The sequence below is a fragment of the Takifugu rubripes genome, chromosome 16 (assembly GCF_901000725.2).
Source record: "Takifugu rubripes chromosome 16, fTakRub1.2, whole genome shotgun sequence".
Classification (NCBI taxonomy): domain Eukaryota; kingdom Metazoa; phylum Chordata; class Actinopteri; order Tetraodontiformes; family Tetraodontidae; genus Takifugu; species Takifugu rubripes.
The window spans coordinates 5,770,161-5,791,812 of NC_042300.1; the positions used below are offsets into that span (position 1 = coordinate 5,770,161).

At 45.0% G+C, this 21,652-nt stretch overlaps 1 protein-coding gene across 3 annotated transcripts in view; it reads right to left on the reverse strand.

The window, feature by feature from the left end:
• The window catches only part of klhl29 (kelch like family member 29), a 143,441-nt gene that overhangs the window by 52,162 nt on the left and 69,627 nt on the right, over positions 1 to 21,652 (reverse strand). For all 3 annotated transcript variants that reach the window (XM_003971580.3, XM_011611910.2, XM_011611911.2), the window contains 3 exons: positions 19,608 to 19,743; positions 16,546 to 17,073; positions 759 to 897 (listed from right to left, as the gene is read on the reverse strand). In XM_003971580.3, the coding sequence (XP_003971629.1) occupies positions 759 to 897; positions 16,546 to 17,073; positions 19,608 to 19,743 (803 nt within the window). The remainder of the gene's footprint in view (positions 1 to 758; positions 898 to 16,545; positions 17,074 to 19,607; positions 19,744 to 21,652) is intronic.

Below are 21,652 nucleotides of genomic sequence, written 5' to 3' on the forward strand. Positions count from 1 at the left end.
CGAAAAATCACCTGCAAGCGTTTGGAATGAGGATGAGGACATCGGGGATTTATAACGTCTGCTTCCCGCGAAGCCAGTGGTGAAAACGGTGCGCCGGTGTTGCGGATGATACACAAACACACAGGCAAAGCAGTGAGAGGAGACAACCCTAAAAAAGTGTGTGTGAAGGGCAGGACACTGGGGGGAATGTCTAAATGAACATATGAAAGGACGCTGGTGTTAACCTGTGAAAATGGATGTGCTTTTGTTTGCTCCTTTGTTTATGGCTCTGAAGTGTCTTTTCTATCACGCTTGTCAGGCCTTATTAGCACATGAAAAGGTTATTTTTGCAAGAAAAAAAAAAAAAGGAGAACATATAGTCGCTGGGGAGATTCTGGAGACTGTGGGGCTTGAGGGAGTCGCCACCCAAAGTGTAGATTGTATGGTCGTTTGCTTTGGCCTGTCGGTGAGCTTTAAACATCCCCAGTCATGGAACGTTTTCACTGCTCATTAAAATGGAAATGCGGTGAAGTCGTCCTACATGGGGAGGAAAGGTAATGACGAGGGTTGACCTTTTTTTTTTTTTTGTTCATTTTTCAGATACATTCATTTGGAAGAGGAAGGAATGGCTGCTGGCCCTGTGTTAGGAACCAAAGTCTTCACACACCTGCAAGAGAGAGAGGGGGAGGGAAAGAAAAAAAAAAGAACGACACAAATGCGCCCTATGAAAAGAGACAGATTGGATCAACAGCTGGTGCAAGGGGGAAGCGAAGGCAAACCTTTTCACCAGGTCCTTGAAATACAAGCTGCAGGAAGCTAGAACATTTTGGTGGACTTCAAACTCTTTGCCTTCAACAATAATTTTCAGGTCTGTAAACTCTTTCGCTCTGCGCTGTTGGTTCAGCTCCTTCAACATCTCTGTAGAAGAAGAAAAAGAAACAGACAGTGCCACATGTGGCGTTAGAAATTCCTTTTTCACACATTAGCAACAATAGCATAACAGAAAAACACGCAGCATTTCAGCCGGTAACACGGAGCAACGTTCAGTATTGAGAGAAGAGACGTGGAAATTTAGCACTTAACATTTCTGCAATTGTGTAAAAGCTTAAAGAAACACAAAACTGGGAAGGACGCCATTATCAGTGCAGGACACTCTCCAGATTGCTAGAAAATTCTTTGGTTCGTTGATGAGTTGACCTTCAAACGTTCTTTAAAACTCTCTCTCTGATTTTCTTGGAGCAATCTTGGATGCCCGGAACAATCCGAAACGCCGTTGGAAGCTGCATTAGACCGCGCGGTGTATAAAAAGGTGTAGCGGCAGAGTCCTGGGCCTGGCGATAGCTACGGCAGAGGCACTTGTTTCTCTGGATCCTAATGAGGTACCACGAGAGGATGCCGATGGAAGATCAGCGGCAGATGAGCAACTTATTCTACAGCCCGAGGTGGAATAACCAGCGCCGGAGCTCTGTTAAAGCCCAATCAACCGCGCTTCAGAGGGGGATAATGCGGAACGCTGGGATTTTCAAGGAGCCGGCCTCCGTACTGACACTGCAGAATTAACAGCGCGCTTTAGCCGGACCGCAGGCTGTGATGAATACTCAACATCTATTTGGCACACAGTGTTGTATACAAGGAACTGGAACATGTTGGGGAGGTAAGATAGATGGTGGTGGAGATAACGGAATCGTCAGAAGAGCCGCTTTTTCCAGCAGAATGTTGTTACATGCGCTGCTTTACACCGACTTCAGTCATCCAGTGAAGGAAACTGATCAGTCATCTGATCGTTCTGGCTGCGTTTACGCTGAAATGGAGGTGATTGACTCATCCCAGATGGGATTTAATGAACTTAAATCGACTCCGTTTCCTCTTTTTGCCTGGAATTGCTCCTCAGTTGGCATCTAACGCTGTCCCGATCGCTGAAGCTCTGAGTTCCTTTGGTCCGTTTAGTAAACACACGATTCAAACGGGCGCCGGGATACACGCCTTCATCCGTCGCTCCGCTTTCCACTTATCAAATCAGGGTAATAATGGGCAGAATGGCGCCTTGCTAAATAAGCAAACCAACTAGAGGAGGATGCAATTATAAATCCAAATTTGCGGTGATTTGTGCAGCTGCGTGGTCAGAGCCGGCCGTGCACACACAAAAACGGCCTTCATCAGTCTCCCCCCACTCCTATTTCTCTGTGCCGCCGCTTGTCATCTGGTCAGCTATCTGATTACTGTGTGGGCATGGACTGTGAGCAGTGAATACACAGCAGCTTAAGAGAATCTCCAGCAACCGATATGGCTCTCAACTCCAATCAGCCACACTGCGCACCATCCTTTCGTCCTCAGAATAGAGAGTGAGTCGGGAGGGGGGCTCGACTTGTCAGCAAAACAATGGCCGCCTCCCTCAGAGCTGTGAAGACACACCTGAATGCCTGATGGTAAAGCTAATTATGTCTTCTTTTCGGTTGGAGCGGCGAGCCTCCGTGAACACTTCATCACCAGCGGGAACCATGAAACTGCACGTGGCGTTCCCTTTCTGGGGTTTGGCACGATAGCGCGTTGAGTTACCGGCGTGTTGGGCGGCTCTGAAACGCCGAACGTCTCAATACTATTCGAGCGAATCCAGATGGAATAGAACAGGCTTGTTTTGCCGGAGACATGTTGTGCTCCACACTAGAACACACCACAGGCTGCCGCTGGTGATGGCGGCGTTTGCTGCTCGCAACCATTTGGCAATAATAACCAGGTCCTGAGCTGGCTCTTCATGATTGGTTGACACCCGGACCGTGCAGGGGGCATAAAACCACACACTTCTGCTGTTCAGCCTAGTAACTATACTCTACTGTCAAACCACTCTCAGCGCCGCGGCCAATGGCGTCCTCGAGCGCCACGTCCCGTGTCCTATCAGCGCGTTCACAGACACCTCCCGACTACAAGGTGTGGTGATTCCTAATTGGCTGCTGTTAAAGGGAGTGGCGGCACGCCATTGGTGTACGAGGGAGCCATTTTAGGCTTCTACATGTAAATAGTGTGGGTTTTTTTGCTTTAGATCCACCATTTTGTCTTCATCCCAAAATCATTTATTCATTAATGATGCTACTTCAAAATCTTGGAATATCTCTGCCAGAGTAGTTGAGTTGTAGCTGGAAAATGTTATATTGAAATTCTATACTACACGCAATTCAATTGCAGCTAAATTACATTAATTTTTCTCCACATATTTGGCCATTAATTTAAAATAAAACCATTTTGTCGTGCTCTATGGATATTTTGGGGTGTTAGAATTATCTCACACTTCTATTAGTATTGAAGTAAATAAATTATATAGGGGTTTAAAATGATTTTCAAAATGATTTTTTTTTTCTTTTTTAATTGTTCCTAAAAACAGATTTTTAAAAATGTATTCCATATTAAAATATATGAGCAATAAATTGTGCTAAGGACAGAAAATACATTACAAATATACTTAAATGTAGGAAAATTCACTTCATTTCAGTAGGAGTAGATCAAATTCATCTGCCATGGTCTCAAATCCTAAATTGTTTAAATCTGTACGACCCAAAATTACATTCAACACTTTATTTCGATGAAGCAGGATTTCCTTTTTGTCTATATGAGGATTTATTTAATTTTTTTAGGCGTTTCAGATTTTTTTTATGCCAGTTCTTTCTGTATTTGAATTAGAATTAGAAAAGAATTAAAATTTCATTTTGTCATTTTTTTGGTGCTTCAAAAGAAATCTATCATTTTTCAAAATAAATCTTTCTTTAAATTAAAATGAGTTTGTAATTCTCTTTAGAATGTATGTAATCATCATTGCCATCAAATACATGATTTTCAATTCACAAATTTACAAACCAAAATTACATTTAAAAAAAAGTGTTTCTTTAATGTGGCATTATTTATATATTTGAAAATTACTGAGCATTTTGATTATTACTGCAGGAAAACAAGAACTGTTTGAAAAGAGGAAACAAACCATGGAAACAAACTATTTCCCCAACAGAGAGCAAAAAAGATTGTGTGACAAAACCAATAAATCCTTTCATAATAATTCAGCTTAAATCTAGTTTTCAACGAAACACCTCAGATTTCTATTTGGAACCCTCCAAAGTCAAGAAAAGAAAAAGGAAAAGCAATCAAATCTGCCTTTTTTTCCTCATTTGTAAGAAAACAACTTCCCTTCACTGGCTGATTTAATGCTCAGCTGAAACTCAAGGGAACATCTTAGTTTCCAGAAGAGGTCAAAGTTGAATGGATGGATGGATGGATGGATGGATGGATGGATGGATGGATGGATGGATGGATGGATGGATGGATGGATGGATGGGTGATTGGGTGGGTGGGTGGATGGATGGATGGATGGATGGATGATGGACGGATGGATGGGTGGATGATGGATCTTGTGTTACTGTATCAACCAAGAGAAGGGGAAAAATGCATTCTTTAAAAACTATTTACAAACCCCTTATTCAGTTACACTTTCACTCCCTCAGCAGGTGAAACCCTTCAGCTTCCTTTATTACATCAACATAAAGTTTCTGTTCGCAGGTAAATACAATTGTGTCCTTTTCTCCAAGTGAAAAAAGTGCACTTTAATAAACTGAATAATGCAATAGTCACATTACCAAAACTTTTTTCCCAGAATTTTCTATTATTTGATATTGTACGGAAAATATATTTTCTAGCTTTTATATCACCGATCCCCCAAAAGTACCAGAGATTATTTGTCAGGGATATTTTATATTTAAACCTTGACACACAAATACAGGTACATAAAACACCAAAAACTCAGTTGAGGCCTATTGCACTAATTACAGATCCATTATTTATTGATGTTTATCAGCCCGAGAGGGGACGAGGACGCAGCCACCTTCTTGCAAGCAGATTTGAGTTTTAACATCTCCATCTTCATTTCAGGTCAGTTCAGTTCAAAAGCCCTTGTGGCTAAATGTCAAGTTTTATCAGCTGCGAAATGCCGTGAACACTATCAGAACACTCATCTGGATGCCATCGTCTGCACAAACGATGCTTTCCGCAGATAAAAGCGCCGCCGCTCCGGCTCTTTCAGGGCCTAATTACTCTGAACGGCCTCTCAGAACATACCTCCAACAATCACCGCCACATTCATCTCTGGAGCCGCCTTTACCGTCGCTGCTCCCTCCCAGCAAATCAGCGCGCGCCACGCGTCACAAATCCTCCAGACCGCTTCAATCCCGAGCTGTCCTGATTTCGCTCTGTGAGAGCGCGGCGGCACCATCCAGCCTCGTAGAATAGTCCATGATGAGGAAGCTTATTTTTGTCTGCTCTTTGCTCCGAGCACGGCTGTCAAAGTGCCCAGTCTGAGCTGTGATGGGGGGGCCTCAAAGAGAGGATAAGAAAAAGGGGCTGGGACAAAGTGTAGAACCTGTGCCCCTCGAAGAGGCCGGCTGGGCCTTTGTTGTCTCTCCCAGATGGGCCACAATTAAAGACAAGGAGTGACAAAAAAATCCCTCCTCTGCTGTTTTTCTACCAGTAGGACGTCCACATATATCTCTAAAGTGCAGGTCAGCGTGCGTGTGTGTGTGTGTGTGTGTGAATGGTGCTGTACAGCAATGCTCACAAACGCAGCCCTGGGAGCATCGGAGTGTTCTCCTGCCTCTGTCATGAATGGCCTCTATGAAGAGGAGGAGGAGGAGGAGGAGGAGGTGGTGGTGGAGTGTTCTGGTCTCCGGCTGGTCCTCTGCTCCTCGTTATCAAGGCGGAGATGGGAGACAGCCGGTGTTCTAAACACATGCACGCCGCTTCATACATCGGCGGCAACATGTCAAAATCTCAACCCGTTTTCAAGCAGAAATAGACCAATAATGGAAGCACAAACTGGAGGTTACGAGTCAGTCTGGTTAAACTTCACAAGAGGTTACACTTTCTATTTGTGACAGGAGAGCTCTAAGAGCCTTGGATTGCTATTTTTGTAGGGAGAGAAATAAATATATTTATTACCCAGTTATTATTCCTGAGCTGTCAAACACAGGAGTCCTACAAACCTGAAACTAAAGTTATGTTTCAATTTGCATATTTATTATACTAAAAATAATTGATCAACTACTACTAATCATAAAAGTCATAATAATATAGTAATAGTGTAAGTACTGTGTATATGCCAACTATAGGGAAATTTAGAACACCACGGAAGGGGAGAAGGATTTTGTAGCTCTTTTTTCCACTTTCTCCACGTAAGTGACAACAATAATAAAACAGTAGCGGCAAATGTAGAGCGAGCGGGCTAACCCACATCAGACACACCGCAGGAATAAACCTAGACCCCAAGAAGAACTGGAACAGAAGTTCTGAAAGAAATTCAAGTGATTTTCAAGGTTATTCTTGCTATCAAATCACACAGCCTGTGTTTATTTCCAATTAAAATGTATGGCCAAGACGGGATTTTCACGTTTTAATTGGGATGTACCGAGGAGAGTCTAGTTGTACTGATGAGGGACATTGGTCGTGCGTGTGTGTGTACGTGCGTGAGTGTGTGTGTGGGAGGATGGGGGGGGGGGCTCTTTGCCACACTGTCTGTCTTTAAACCTCCAGGAATGTGTTAACTACAGCGCAGGACAATTATGTGACGATCGGGAACGACTCCATTCCCTCACCACTCCTGCAGGTTTCCACTGGAATAAGAGGCCCATTCAAGCTCTCGGAGACACACAGATGGAAACAGCCACCTCAGTGTGAAGCAGCTCAGGGCGATCCACGTTCTGCATCTGTCTGCAAACTTGACCTTGACTTGACACCTCATAAAAGTATCATGGAACGTTCCACCATTCTGCTAATATAATCCGAGCTTCTCGAAAATAGGGAGAGTTCACTTAAATCGAGGGAGCCACAACACAGAGGGCCCCTTAAAGCCAGAAAAACTGTTTTTTCCTCTTTTCTTTAAAAAGGAGGGCTTGCTCTTGGGCAAATTTGACCCGTTTTGTCCGATTTTGACCTGTCTCAGTCATTTCTCCATAAGAATCTTAAAAGAAAGTCCTATAAGGAAATGACTTGGGCAGAAATACAGGCTGATGAGATGCACTTCTTCATTACCCGATTAAACATAAATTAATTACTAAATGAAGGCTGCATGGCTGGTTAACTGACAGAGAATTACGACAGCGATCAACGCCAGCAAGACTGTTGGCGCGACACCTCTGAGCAGAATTCTGCAGCCTGCTTGTCCATTTGATTTTGTGCCGATTGTGCAAATTCAGTGTTGTAACCATTGGAAATCATTAATAAACTAACCCAATTCAGCAGATATTTAAAAATCACATAACATCCGAACTCTTTCTTATGGAGGCTACGAGCACATCCTACTGCAAGTTGCTCCGATGAGACTGAAAATATAATTCCTGTGGGGAGCTCCAACTATTAAAGGCGAGCATGCATAAAAATGCACTTTTTTTATTACTCAGGCTGAGCTTAAGCCTCAGAATGTGGATCGGCTTTTCTGTCATTGTGCCAAAGAGGCATTACGCCAACATGCATTTGAATTATTTTTTCATTTAAACAAAAACTGGGAGCCACGTGAACTAGGCTAGCCCCCGACAGATTAGCAATCATTCTGCTTCAGCATTAATGGAGGACGTCATTGTCAAGCTCAGCCCAGGGTTAAGTCATTTATCCACCCCGTGACTAATAACAATGTCATTTGTGCAGAAACACGCCGGCGTTTATGCAGGGAGATGCACGTGTGGGCGTGCATGTGCAAACACGCATCAGACTTTAAGTAAGACAATGTCATAATGGAATGATCCCAATAACAATGTTGGAGTCACTGGCTTGTGCTGATAACATACTGTATGCTTGCCGAGGGGGGGGGGGTTTCATTAGAACAGAGTGGGTGCGCAACACTTCTCCATCTTCCTTTTTAATTAAATTGCCAAGTTACTGTTTCATGTGAATTACTGCAAGGACAAGAGTTCTGCTGGAGCCACGTTATCAATCCTGATGGAAAAAGAGGGCTAATTGAGTGAAATGAATCATCTGGACGCACGTCTGCTGCACATCGCAGCCTTTCAGAGCAAACATATGCATAAACAATGTTTTATCCTCCATTCACCTTGAGAAGGTTGAGTGCGCCTCTCAATTCCACTCGAGGGTCCGGCGAGTGCAGACACATTCAGGTCCTTTTTTTTTTTATTCTGGGGTTTTTGTGCATGGTTTGGTCAAGCTGCTGCTATCTCAAGCACGTACATTCACCCGAAAGATGGCCGTTTACATCACCAGCCATCGCTGCCCCGTCATTTTAAATAGGGCAGTATTGTGATTGTGATATAGGTCGCTTAATAAAAATGAGCCGGTTGCTAATGAGGCCTCTAAAATGGAGAATTCTCCAATTATTAATCCTTTCCAGGAGCATTTTCTGTACAGAACGATGACTCAGCTGGGGGCTTTTGTGGTTAACAACACATAACCTCCTGAAAAAAGGCCGCTGGCAGAAGGGCGACAACAACGGTGCGGTACACAAAAGCGATTAGCACAGTTTGAGAAAGAAGTGATTCCTCCACGGTGCTTAAAAAGGACGTGCGTCATTACATTAATTGGAGGATGCGCAGCTGCATGTAAATGGCAACATTAGTGGAAACTCCATTCTCGCTCACCATGTTTACCACTTGGCTGGATTATGATATCTCTCTTTTTTCATAAATACGTGGACGCGTACATCTTTTACAACTTTGTACCTTCAGCTAAAAACACGTGTTGATGTGGTCACGTTTGCAGCTTCCAAGAAAAAGACCCGGACATTTAATGAGCAAAGCCAGTCGACTTCATAACGATTAGAGCAATAGTCCAGACGTGATAAAGCTAAAATAATTACACTTTTTAGTGCAAAGGATTAGTGTTTAATTATGTGATATCGGAATTTTGTACTCTTTCTGCAGCATAGTTAACTTTAGAGCTGTGACAAAACAGTTTTGCTTCAAGGTTCCCAGGAAAAAAAGCTTTTGCATAAAAAGTGCTTTGACTGAGCATTCCTTTATTTTGGAGCCCTTTAAAACACCCGTGCAGGTTGACAAAGAGGCTCTCAGTGATCAAAGTTTTTGTTTTTGTTTCAGACTTGAATTCCTGCTGTTGTTACGCAGGATGACATTGAGCTGCTGCAGCTCTTCTGGAGCCCATTCGCCAAAAATACAAAAAAGCTCTGCCTGGAAATGCCTGAATGTCGACACAGCAGCTTTTAAGATGGACTTACAGGTCCGTACAAAGGAAATTATGGCTCAGAATTCCCTTCACTTCTCTAAAAGTTAAGGAGTTCTTCTCCTCTTCTGAAGACACCAGCAGGTCTGGCTAAGCCCGCTGCTACCCTTCACATTTAAAAACCACGCACATAGCTGTGGCCGAGCGCAGATGCCAGCGTATGTGTGAGAGAATGTAGATATGCTGCCCGGCCTGTTTCACGCCTCGACCGTGTTTACGACTTTGGTTTGCGTCCCATTCTCGCGAGCTGCGCACGTGGGTGACGCTCGCCTCTGCTCGCAGCAAGAAAAGCGACGTGGAGGAAGAGGGAAAACCGAAACGTCCACGTCAACAGAGCGGCTGGAGAGAAATGTCACGGCTCGCCCTGAAGACACCGTGTTTACTGGGCAACTTTTGGAATGTGGCAGCAGCCCAAGCAGAAAGGTTAGCGGCAGAGGTTAGGTGGTGCGTGGGGAAGCTTCTCAGACCACTGCACACCTGAGCAGAGCTTCCAGAGTCGTGGGGGTCTTTTTGAGGCTTATTTCTGCGGCTGCAAAGATGGCGGCTACATTAATCTAGTGGGAGCTGCTGCTGGTCCGTTAGTGTGCTGGATTGGGCGCCTCAAGGCCCACCTTTTCTGAAAGTTGCAATTGGAGCTTTACTCTTTCACGTAATGATTTTATCCCACTTTCCAGCCAGCCGCATGATATAATTAAACAATATGTGTATCGGTGAGGAGTGACTTGGTACACTGATGCTGCAGGATGATAATAATCAACACTATAATTCAGAGCTTTAGCCTCTAGCAACAAAACACATTTCGCAAATTTAATCGGGCAAGAGCATATTGCTGTTTTCAGCATCATTGTTTTCCATCTTACAGCGAAGGAATACATTTACGCGGCACACCGCTAGCCTGCAAAGATTTTCTGATCGGAATTCAGACCAGTGTCATTTGTCTAAGTCAGGAAAAAAGGCATCTTATCTTCACACCCAAAGCCTGTTGTGCTGCTCAAAGTTAGCAGGATAATTAGCCAAAGGAAGGGGCACATTCTGGATAATGTATGGTCCATTAATATTTATTAGATGTTGTGCCTGCATTTTTAGGCTCTTTAGGAAAAACACACACAAAAAAAAGTGGGACTATTCGCTCACAAATGTGAGCACAGCAGGAAGCACGAGCGAGCTGATGGCGATGAACTTCTGCAGTTTTTACCAAGATGTTAGCAAAAACTCCAGAACATCTGCTCCTGTTTTGGATGTCGAGCTCTCTCCCTGCTGCAATTACGTCTTCTCATTAGTAAAAAAACTTCCAGTATCGACCGGCTTCCTGGTAACATCTGCTGGGTTACACTCGACTTCATTGATAATGCATTACTGCCTTTTTCATGGCGCGATGTGCGGAATAAAACATCGACATCTGACTCGTGCCAATTAATCCTGTCGTATCAGATATGACATGCGCTGCTTGAGATTCAGAGCCACTTGCTGGATAACCTCCATTCACTTTGACACGACTTTACAGCAAAATTAATCTGCGGCAGCACAACTGAAGGCAGGAGATGTTTCATACCAGCAAATGGTGCTTGTCCCGTCTCCCAAATAGTGAATGCTTTTTAATGGCTGCGAGTGATGCAATGTCGCACTCTATCACAACTCTAGAAATCACTTACGCTGCATGTGTGTGTGCGTAGTCTATAATCCCAGGCAGACTACATTAGAAGATAAATGCAGCAGGAGTACAATTACTCAAATATTGCATAGTGCAGTCGAGCAATGTTAATATTGGGCGTTATTTATTTAAATCATCGCGCCTTCTGAACTAACACACGAGCCCCCACATGTAGTTAAAGTACAGCGGTGATGGAATAGTAGATATAAATGAAAAATTAGGGCGAAATCTACTGAAAACTAGAGTAAAATCTAAAGACAAAACTATTTTACTTGATATAATTAATTTTTATTTGCAGTGTCAAGGATAAATACCTTTAGCATGAGTTCTGAATATTTTACAAAGTAGTATTGATTAAAATATTAGCATAAACCCACATGTCAAACCAAGATTATAATTTGAGTAACACCGCAGTGTCTTTGCTCGCCATGAAAAACTTAACACCCAGATCTATATAATTCATTAGCTTCACATAAAGGTGGCGAGTTCCCAAATGTCCCCCGAGTTCACTCCTATTATTTGATTCCACTCTGGTCAATCCCTCCAGCTTGCTTAAAATTATTTTCATAAATCTAACTTTGGAAATCAAATCAAACATCTGTTATTTAATCAACCAACTTAACACCACACCACCTACACTCAATAATTACTCTACCTAAGTACTTATTTCCTCTCTACTGCCTCAGAATTTTTCAGTTTTACTCAAAAGGTTCAAAATATAGTTCTTTCTTTTATGTCCACACTGTTAAGCCGGAGGTTTTAAGGGAAAAAAAAAACGGCATCAGAGAGAAGAAAACTTTATAAAAACAAGAGTTTAAACACAGATGCTGTGTGTACCCAGGACATGAGTCCGGGGAGAAAAGGGAGGTGAGGCAAAGTCAAGAAGAGAGGAGGAATTGGGGGGGAGGAAGGGGTTATAAGTGGGCACGGGGAGCAGGTGGGAGCCGGAGCTGACGGCTGGAGAAGATGCTGAGAGGCAGCAGTATGGGAGGAATAAAGCTGACAGCGGAGGCTGAGTGAAGCAAACAGACAATTGCAGTGAAGACGACAAGTGGGAAAGGAGGGATGGAGGAGGAAGAGGAGGAGAAAGGAGTAGATACACTGCCCCCTCCAGTGTGGCAGGGAGCCGGGCGGCTGCTCTTCAGCAGCAGCGCATCTGTGATTATGCACGTGGGAGCCGGGCTGTCAGGCTCCAGGTCCTGCGACTCTGGCTGGCTGAGCTCTATCTCAGAAAATCTTGGTGATTAATGAAGCCGGTGCCACATTGTGCATGGAGGAGGTGGATGAGGAATGATCAATCTTAATGAGCTAGCCAGCGTCTCTGTATTAACTGCGGGGGGAGAGAACGTATGGGGCTCCTGGCGGGGCTTCTATCCTTTAAAATACCATAACGAGGGAGATAAAGAACCGGGGTGAGCTTTTTTCCCCTCAGCTTATGACACACTGTTGTTATACGCCTCGTTCTCCTCCCCCCTTCATTTTCTTGTCCCCTGAGAGCTCGAGCTGTACTCGAATCTGTAGACGTCTCAATAGAAGTCATCCTGTGCAACGCAAATAGGACAACATCAAGCAGCTGCTATGCTACATGCTACAGGCTTACAAGAGAATCACCTGCACATACTTGGTCTACTCCTACTGCAATAAGTTCAAACTTCATTAATAATCTTCCACTTCCATCCGCTTCCAACAGAACTACTCTGAGTAAAAAAAAAAAAAGAGAGCAAACCCCCCCCCCCCCCCCAAAATAAAATAAAAACCTTTGCAATGAAAATCCCTGCATTTCATATTTCAAGCTAAGCCTGTTTTGGAATCATAACCCTGGCTCGGCTCTAGCTAATCCTGATGTAGATGGCTTTAAGATAATCGCCCAGCACAACACGGCAGCGGCTTTAATTCATTTACCGACGCTCATTCTGCAGGCCCTGATCCCAGTCAGCATATTGAGAATTTAGCGTTTTTACCTCCCAAAAGAAAGCAAAGAAAGCACAACAGCAGTCGAGTCTGAATTACAGTAGTCATATCTGCGCTCAGGAAACAATAAGGCAAAGTGGGAAGAAAAAAGAAAAGGGCTTAATGAACGTGCCAACTGTGATTAATGGTCTTAGTTTCGGCATCACAAACGGGTTGTGTTTCCATTCCTTTGGATGTCCTGTGCTGCTCACAGTATAATCTCAGGGTTAAATCCAAATGAATATTTATGCATCATTAATAACACTCTATGCTTTATGTCTATTTAATAACTGCAGCTATTCCAGTCTGAGGTGAACTGTACACCATATCCTGAAACATCATTATCAGATCTGGGTACATAATAAAGCAGTAACGAGGCAAAATGACCCAATAAAACTGCATATCGATTCAAAAATAGCCTTTAATGAGAGCCTCTACTATGCGGTCCCGACACCCACAGTTTGGCCTAGAAAACAGTAAATTTAGAAATGTATGGTCTCCTTATTTTGTGATGATGTTGTTGAGAAGAAAGGGTCGAGAGGACGCTGAGGTTTGGTCCCGAACTAGAACAAATATTTCAAATTCACCAGAGCCGAAGTTAAAGAATAAGGCAAATAAAGCTGATGAAATGGTGGCGGCAGCAGAGGGAAGGTGAAGCGGTCCTGAAAGTGAGGCTGTGCTGCGCTCCCCACAGGAAAACATGGATTTTAACTCAGTGAGGCATCTTAATTGCATTCACTAGCAGCTCCGGAGCCGCGCGGTCCCCAGATGATGGCTGATGTGTTCTGACTGGAAGATGAACTTCCCCAGTTCTAGCCGGACACGTGCGCGCCTCTGGTGGTGTGTTTGCGCTCATGTGAGTCCACACATATGATCTTCTGGGCACACTTGTGTGCGTTTGTACCGCGCTAAAACACAACCTGTTACCAGGCGGAGGGACCCCGCTCAACAATCTAACCGGGAAAACAAATAAAGCTGAAAATACGGGCTGCACAGGCGACACGGTGTTACGCTTTACGAGCCAGAGCTGCTTAATTGTGTTCACTGCGAGCAGGGCCGCGCCTCCCGAGCTCAGCACTAGCTATGCCAGGCTGATATTCATCACGGCAGCCATCGATTTTAATTGTGTGGTCAATAGACACACACCGACTCGGCTCTCAGCATCTCCCTCTTTCTCATCTCCATCCTCTCTTTGTATTGATAGCTACTTCTCTAAGCACCTTCACTTACATGGCCCTATTACTTTCCTTGCTCGTCCTGCCCTTCAACAATCCGCAGTAATGCGTCGACAACGGTGAGTGCCGTGGCTCCTGCAGATGCGAGCAGATAAGCCGGCGTGTAGGAAGGTTTGGAGCGACGTTGTTTTTGTATTTGCATCTGAGAAACGGGAGATGATTAAAAAGGACGGCGTGGGCGGGCGTGAAGGAAATTAACAGCAGTCCGAGAAGATGGAGTACGATTTCGGCGCTTAGATGTGCAGGTATTATGAACCGTCCTGCTGTGGACGGAGGAACCAGGCGGGCAGATCACAGCCTGGCGGTTGGCACGTCTCAGCAGGTGATCGGGTTAAAGCCGCCCTGTGCACACGGACACAGGCACCGAACACACATCCCATACACAGAAAACAGATACATATAGATAGCAGAGAGCGTGTGTGTGTGTGTGTGCGTGTGTGTGTGTGAGTAAGAGAGAGAGCAGTTGTTGATGTGCCCACTGATGCAGAGCGGAGACAAATTGCTCCCTTTGAAGGCAGAGCCAAATCAAACACGGAGTGTGATTTCTGTCACTGTGCTGTTTGGCTTTAAGGCTGTGGGGCTGACATCTGACAAAACATCCATAGAGTCACACCCACGCACGGACACGCGCGCGCACGCCGGCCCGTGCGGCTGGATTAAGGACGGAGAGCTCCGTCGGCCCCGCGAAGATTGGGGCCTTCGCCATCAAAAAGCCACAAAGGCTTCTCCACAAATCAGCGCTTCCTCCCCTCGTGTTTGGGGGCTGAGGCTCTTTAGAATGCAGCCACACAGACACTTAAGCACTGGCTTTAGCATTTAAACGGTTTGTCCAATAATCACTTCAGACAACCCTCTAACGTTGGACGCGTGATTGGGATTCCTCCACTGCGGCTCGGCATTAGCGTATAGTGCTCATAACTTAAATTGAATTTGCAGGGATATGTTGTTTCATCCCTTTGTAGCGCAGCCGCGCGGGCTTGGTTTTCCCATCAATTTACCCTTCGACCTTTAATTCCGTATGAAACTAATGGATACTTTCCACGTGTAAGAGTTTTTCTTTTTGCAACAGCACTGGTTAAAAAGTACAGTTTCACGTTTGGGGTTGCGTGGGTGTTTTTCAGGTAAGTTCAGCATAAATTTCCATAATTTCCCTCGATGCGTTTACAGAGCAGAGATGTCTGCATCATCTATATACTGGGCTAACTGATTTCAAACAGCTCGCGCGCGGTGTGTGGAAGCGAGGTTATTTTGTGACCTCTTGGACTGAGCGAGACAGCAGGAGGAGAGGAGAAAGCGACAGGAAGTGACAAGAGAGATAACAAAAGGAAAGAAGCGGCGACAGCAAAGGGGCAGGAGTGAGGGTCAGGTTAGCGAGGCTGGCGATGATGCGATTATAGCAGCCGAGCTAAGTGGTCACTGATTTTCACTGCTCAGTGGTTATTAATCATGCTATCATTGTTAGATGCTATGCTATTATAATGTTTGATTCCTGTAGCTAACAAGGATGGAACGCTGCAGATATGAAGAGATATAAGTGCCTCTGCCTGGAGAATGTCCTTCACAGGGGCCTCTGCAAGGCATTAACTATGTATACTGCTGAAAAACTGCAAACTTCGACATAGAAATACAGCCGCCATCAAGCTGTGCTGATAGAATCTGATCCAATAACTTTGGCATAACATGAAATACAGAAACACCGTTTCTTCTGCGGCGCCGCAACAAACCGACAGTGTTTTCTTTCATCGCTTGGATCCGTGTTCTGGAATTCCAATTAAATTCTAGATTCTTTGGCCTGTTAGAGAAAGTCAGTAGGTTTTGACATGTACATGGCTAATGGATCATGACAGGCTATTCAACAGAGGAGCATAGAAGCTCAAATTCATTCAGGGACTTTGCCGACAAGCACATCTAATTATCCATTTCCAATTCTACCTGCAGTCTCATTTCAATGTATCGCAGACAGCAGGCAAAATAATTGCTTTTTTGCCATCTCCAAGTTCATTTGCACCATTCTTATTGATCACAATGAGCCGGGAATAAGAAAACAATCTAAACCTAAATTAAAAGCTTCATTAAATGTGAAAATTGGTCAGGGAATTGTGAACATCTGTTTCCAGCGCCCTGCGTCATAAACCCCAAGGTTAAAGCAAACACTAATTTATGGCGCTCAAACACAGACATCGTCTGTGAACATCTTTGCAGACAGCCGAGAAGAGAGTTGGAGTTGCAAGTTTTATTTTATCTTGTTTTTTTGTTGTTGCAGCCTTGTTTTGGACAAACTGAACTGAGTCGAATTGATGGGCGCAGGTCACGGGGAACAGAGAGCTCGGTGCCTTTTAGATGGACTCATTGTCCCTCCAGCTTCCATTTCTGTGTATAAATTGCCAGTTAAGTAGCTCTGACTTTCAAATTTACATGTGATGGATTTCACGATTGGGGGGAGAAAAAAAGTGAATCCATAATACACTAAAAGCTCCACCTGCGCTGGCTCCATCAGCGGAGAGTGAGCGCGCTTACCTTTCGGGTGTCCGGGGTCGCTGAACTTGTACTTCCCCATCCCCACCGTCCGCAGCATCTGCAGGCCATTGAGAGACTCGTGATTGTCCGCCGTCGTGGGCTGGCCTTGCGCCGCTACCGTTGCCGCCACGGCTACCTGTCCGTTAGTCAGAGGCAAGGCAGGAGGCTGGATGAGGCCCGGGTGAGAGGCTAAGTGGCCGTTCCCCATCACGCTGTGAGGGTTTGGATGAACCACCTGGTTGGCTTGGGCAGTGAGGGCAGATGGCGCCACTGTGGGCTGAGCAGAGGGGTACGGAGGCTGGCTCGGCAAGCTGAGCACCAGAGAGGGGGCCTGCTGCGTCGACTGAGGCGTCAGCTGGAAGTGGGCGGTCATGAGAGGGTGCTGTGGGGGCACAGGTGTTTGGATGGAGGGGGTCACTCCTATGATCGGGGACTGTGCAGTCACGCTGTGGTTGTAAGAGGGCGGCTGCAGGGCGTAGGTATGTGGCATGAGGCTGGGCTGGCTCACCGTTGCAGCCCATGTCGGACCTATAAGCACACAAAAACATGCACCAAATTCAGATTATCATAGTAAAAAAAAAAAAAACGTTACTTCTATAACCGAGTTCTTCCAGAAGGTTCATTTGAAACCACTTTTTAAGTCTAGAACTAGATGATCATATCAAAAGAAGGAAGGCAGTGCGAGGAAATAGATTCCCTCCATTTCTCAGGTTTTTAGATCACTTGTGACTTCAGATTTATTCAGATTACCATTTAATAAGAACATTATATTTAGAGTGAATATATGGAGAAAGCCTGGCTTTAAGAGCAAATCATTTTGCCTCTACAGGGATTTGGTGGCTGAGTCTGTGGTGGGAAGGTGGCATCATATTTTGCCTTTGTGCTTCCCTCCCTCGCTTATTCGATCCCACTCTCCCATCCCTCATTCTTCCCGCCGTGGTCCGAGCTCCAAAAATAGCCACCAGTCTGTCACAGGGCCAAAGGCTAAATCACAGTGTGCAAAAAGCTCAAGAAAAAAAGAAGAAAGGAAGCTCACATTATTCATGATACTAGCCTTCCTGATAAAATAGTCTGCCTGGAGAGTGATGGAGAGGGAGGCTGAGATAAAAACGGAGGGAAGAAAGGAAAGAGGAATGAAGGACTCCAAAGCAGGGGCTTGTTCCTCCATTATTCACATGTCATTGAGCTCATCTGGACTGCACTGCACTTCCTTTCTTTTGTAGCTCATCTTGATTTATCATTTTAAACTGAAAGGATTAGCATTCCACAAGCTAAAAGTTTCAAGGTTTTTTTAAGGAAAATAAAACACGCACACATACTTTGTGAGTCTTTTGGAACATTTTTTTTGCCTAATAAAAAGCAAAACATGGGAAAACTGTCTGATGTCACATAGATTCAGTGCACAAACAGCCTTATTTTTGGAATGTCTTCTAAAAAACGGTGTTATATTAGGTCAAAGCTCATTCAAAACATTTCAAAATAGGCATTGTGATGAGAGGTAAGTAATTTGGCAGAAACAATGCTCCTCCTTCAGCGTTGACATTGAGCTATGCCATTATGAGAGCCGCCGCTCTCCTCTTTATTTATGCCACAATTTGCCTTGTGCAAAGAGCGGTAATAAAAACAGAACTATTTTTGTACAAAGAAACTTGGGGAAAGTTTGCTTTTCAAAGACAAACTTTCTTTAAGAGATCCAACAGTGTGGTTTTTGTTAAAGGAGCCCGTTGATTAATTCTGGCACGACTGGCAGAGAACTTTCTGGCAACACAGTTCAGTGAAGTGTGGAGAGGAGCTGGCGCCATTGCAAACGCCAGTCACAGTTTGGAATAGCGCACGCACGCGGATCAATATGCGGGCCTTTTTCTCTGAGTGGAGTGTCATATGTGACAGCGTGCGAGGTCGGTGACGTCTCACTCTCCGAGCTGCAGCGTGGGTGTTGGAGCTGCTGTGAGAGCTCTGTGTGTGTGTGTGTGTGTGTGTGTGTGTGTGTGTGTGTGTGTGTGTGTGTGTGTGCGTGTGTGTGCGTGTGTGTGTGTGGGGGGGGGGGGGGGGGCGCAAAGTCTTGTTCAGCTACACACAATATAAGACTTCCAGAACTTCATGGCCAATTCAGCCAGACTTTCAGTGCACAGCAGGGGGTCTGGCCAAACAGCAGGGGGGGGGGCGCAATAACATCTTTGCATCTTTAAATCTCCTTGAATGATTTTTGCTCCGCTAACAGCTGATCAGGCTGTTTAATATTTCAGCAATCCACAAATCTATGCAACATTTATGTAAATTTAATTACAAGGCAAGCAGGAATAGAGCCCTGTTGGAAGCACTGTCAGATTGTTGTGTTTCTGTTATTTGTACAGAGAAAACTAAAACTCCGTGTGGGTATTCTTCCCAAATGAAAGACATTTGGGATGGGCAGGGGCCAGCGGAGCAATGGGAGGAAATGAACTGCTCTGGGGCAGAGCCATTCTAAATGAGTTCATTACAATAAGAGTTAAATTGTTCAATATTGGCCTAACTCATGTCTGGAGCGCCAACCCTGCTCCGTATTAAAAAAAGGAGGGGGCGTGGACAGAATAAGGTTGTGGTCTAAATTACACCTGGTGGAGATCATTTGAAGGACTTTTAGGTTCACAACAAAAGTTTAATTTAGATTAAATCAGCTTCACACAGTGATGCAATAAGAAGGGCAATAAAATGAGAACGGAGCAATAAAGTGGGAGACTGGAGTCTCTGATGGTGGCCGTGCGGTTTTCACTTTTATGTGATGTGCTGACATATTAAGAATTGTAAGTATAATGAAGCCAGTGTATAAAACGACAGAGGTTCTTGACTATGCATGACTGTGAATGTATGTGTATATATTCAAGTGGAGGGAATAGGTTGGTGGAGCATGAGACCGAGTCACCCTCATTAGCGTGGGGGTCATTGGCGGTGCAGCATATAAGCGGCCGTATGCAGACGTGCTGTAAACTAGCCTCCCAGTGATGTCAGCTTTGCATTACTGGATGCACTCAGGCTGCCATCTTATACGTAAGTACATGCTGCGTGCGTCTGAGGCCCATTACCGCCGGGTTCGCCGTCCCGATGCTGTTTGGCAGGGGGTTCATCGGTGTCCCAGGGTGTGAGCTGGTTAATGGGTGTCTGGCCCCACCTCACCCCTGGAGCCAGGAGCAGACCTGAGCTCTGGCTGTCTCCGGAGACCTGCAGGGTGACAAACAAACCAATTAGAGCACAGGAAAACGAACAACCAACGCTTAGCACAACAAATAGATCCCTGGTGATTTAGCTTAAACTTTTCAAGATCACATACGTGGCTGTATTTTTTTAAGCTTTTGAACATAAATCAAAATATTACCATTAAAGGGACTTTTTTTTATTATTATTGACCGTGGCGTACAATTAGCTGCTAGCGAGTGCTGATTACAGCCTATATTCAAGGAACAGAGGGAAAGAAAAAGTCCATTACAGTCTCAAGAGTCTCTTGTAGCAAGCCCAATGTTTCTCCTTGGATACACTAACAACAATCAAATTTCTTGTGTGGACTATATTCAAATTTGGATCTTTTCCTATGAGAACTAGTACAGGCATATTAATTCTGCAATAAATTAAATGCTGTGTTCAGTCAAGTGAGATAATAGAATTCCAAACACAACAGAATAAGAAGAATTTTTTTACGGAGTGGCTGTAAACCTCTTGAAATAAGTGAATGAAAAGCTTTCTGAGTGTGGAGCAACAATCCAACAGTGCCAGACCGAAACATGAATTCTACACCCTTCTGCGCGCTCACATCTCCAATATTTTGAGCTGATAAGAGAGCAAGAAATGTTATCAGAGGAGCCCAGGCTGATGAAAACACAGGGTCAATCACCACTGGACCTTGAAGCAACGCTGGCCTCTCCCCATCAGCCGTTTGGACGCCTGCTCTGACAGCCGGGCAGGCTGAGGGCAGAGTCCAGCCTGATTCTCCGCTCACCCCAGCCAGCCCCCACAGTTAATAGAAAAGACCTGGTCACTGAGCCCCCGCCCACTGCATCCTTCCTGCCCGATCCCCCCAATCCCTCAATTTCATTATCCCCCTCCACCCGGCCTCTGCTTCATCAGGCACACCGCCGTGCATTCCAACATTCCCCCGACGGAGCGCGGGGCCGACTGAGCTGTGACAAAAATGCGATGCCATCGATCTGGTTCGGGTGGGGGGGGGCTTTACATATAAAAACGGACCACATTCCAGATTAGGATCCTACTCAAAGATGGATTTATCTCGAGGTCAGTAACAATTAAAGAGCATTAACCCCGTCACTCAGCCTCCTTGTAAGAAAGAACCAACATTTTGGCAAGTGTCAATACAACAAGCGCTAAATCTATGATGAAACGTGTTTGACAGGGCAAGAGGGCGGGGGTCGGAGGGGGCAGCAAAATGAAACAACTCAAGGCAAAGTAGAAAACAAAGTGATGGAGTGAAAGAGTGAAGCCCGGTTCAGGTGGGAGATGGGCTGTCAGCTCTTTTCGTGCGGCTCAGCCTGTCGGTTTCAGACGAGACAAAACTGAACCGGTTTACTCAGAGAAGGCCCCGAGCGCTCAATTTCATCGGAGAGCTCCGGAGACTCCAGGAGTCAAAACTCTGACCGTTTTCAAGGTTTCTAAAGCCCACTATTTGTTTTAATGAGCATTTTTTCCTCCTCCGCTCTGTGGATTCTGGCCGCGGCGCTCTCCAGACATGTTTTTTTAACCTCCCCTTCCATACAAGCGACTGTTCATTAAGTCGCGGTGGTGGCTCTTGCTTTCTTTTTACACCTGATTCCCAATATTTTCTCATTAATACTCCCACCAATTTACCTGAAAACACACAAAACAAGGCTCTTCCTGAGTCAACCCACTGGTTTCATTGCTGCAGAACAAGCGACAGACTGACAGAACATCAGCTCGATCAAGGTTAGACAGAGCGTACACACGGCACACACTCTGTAAACGCCAGCCTGTATGCACACACACACACAAAACCAGACAGGGTGTTTATTAAGACGGCATTCTTGTTGCAGGTAGACAGGAAGGTACTGCATGTACTGGGTCAGAGCCAGCCATTTTCTCTCCCAATTTTATTTGTACTGCC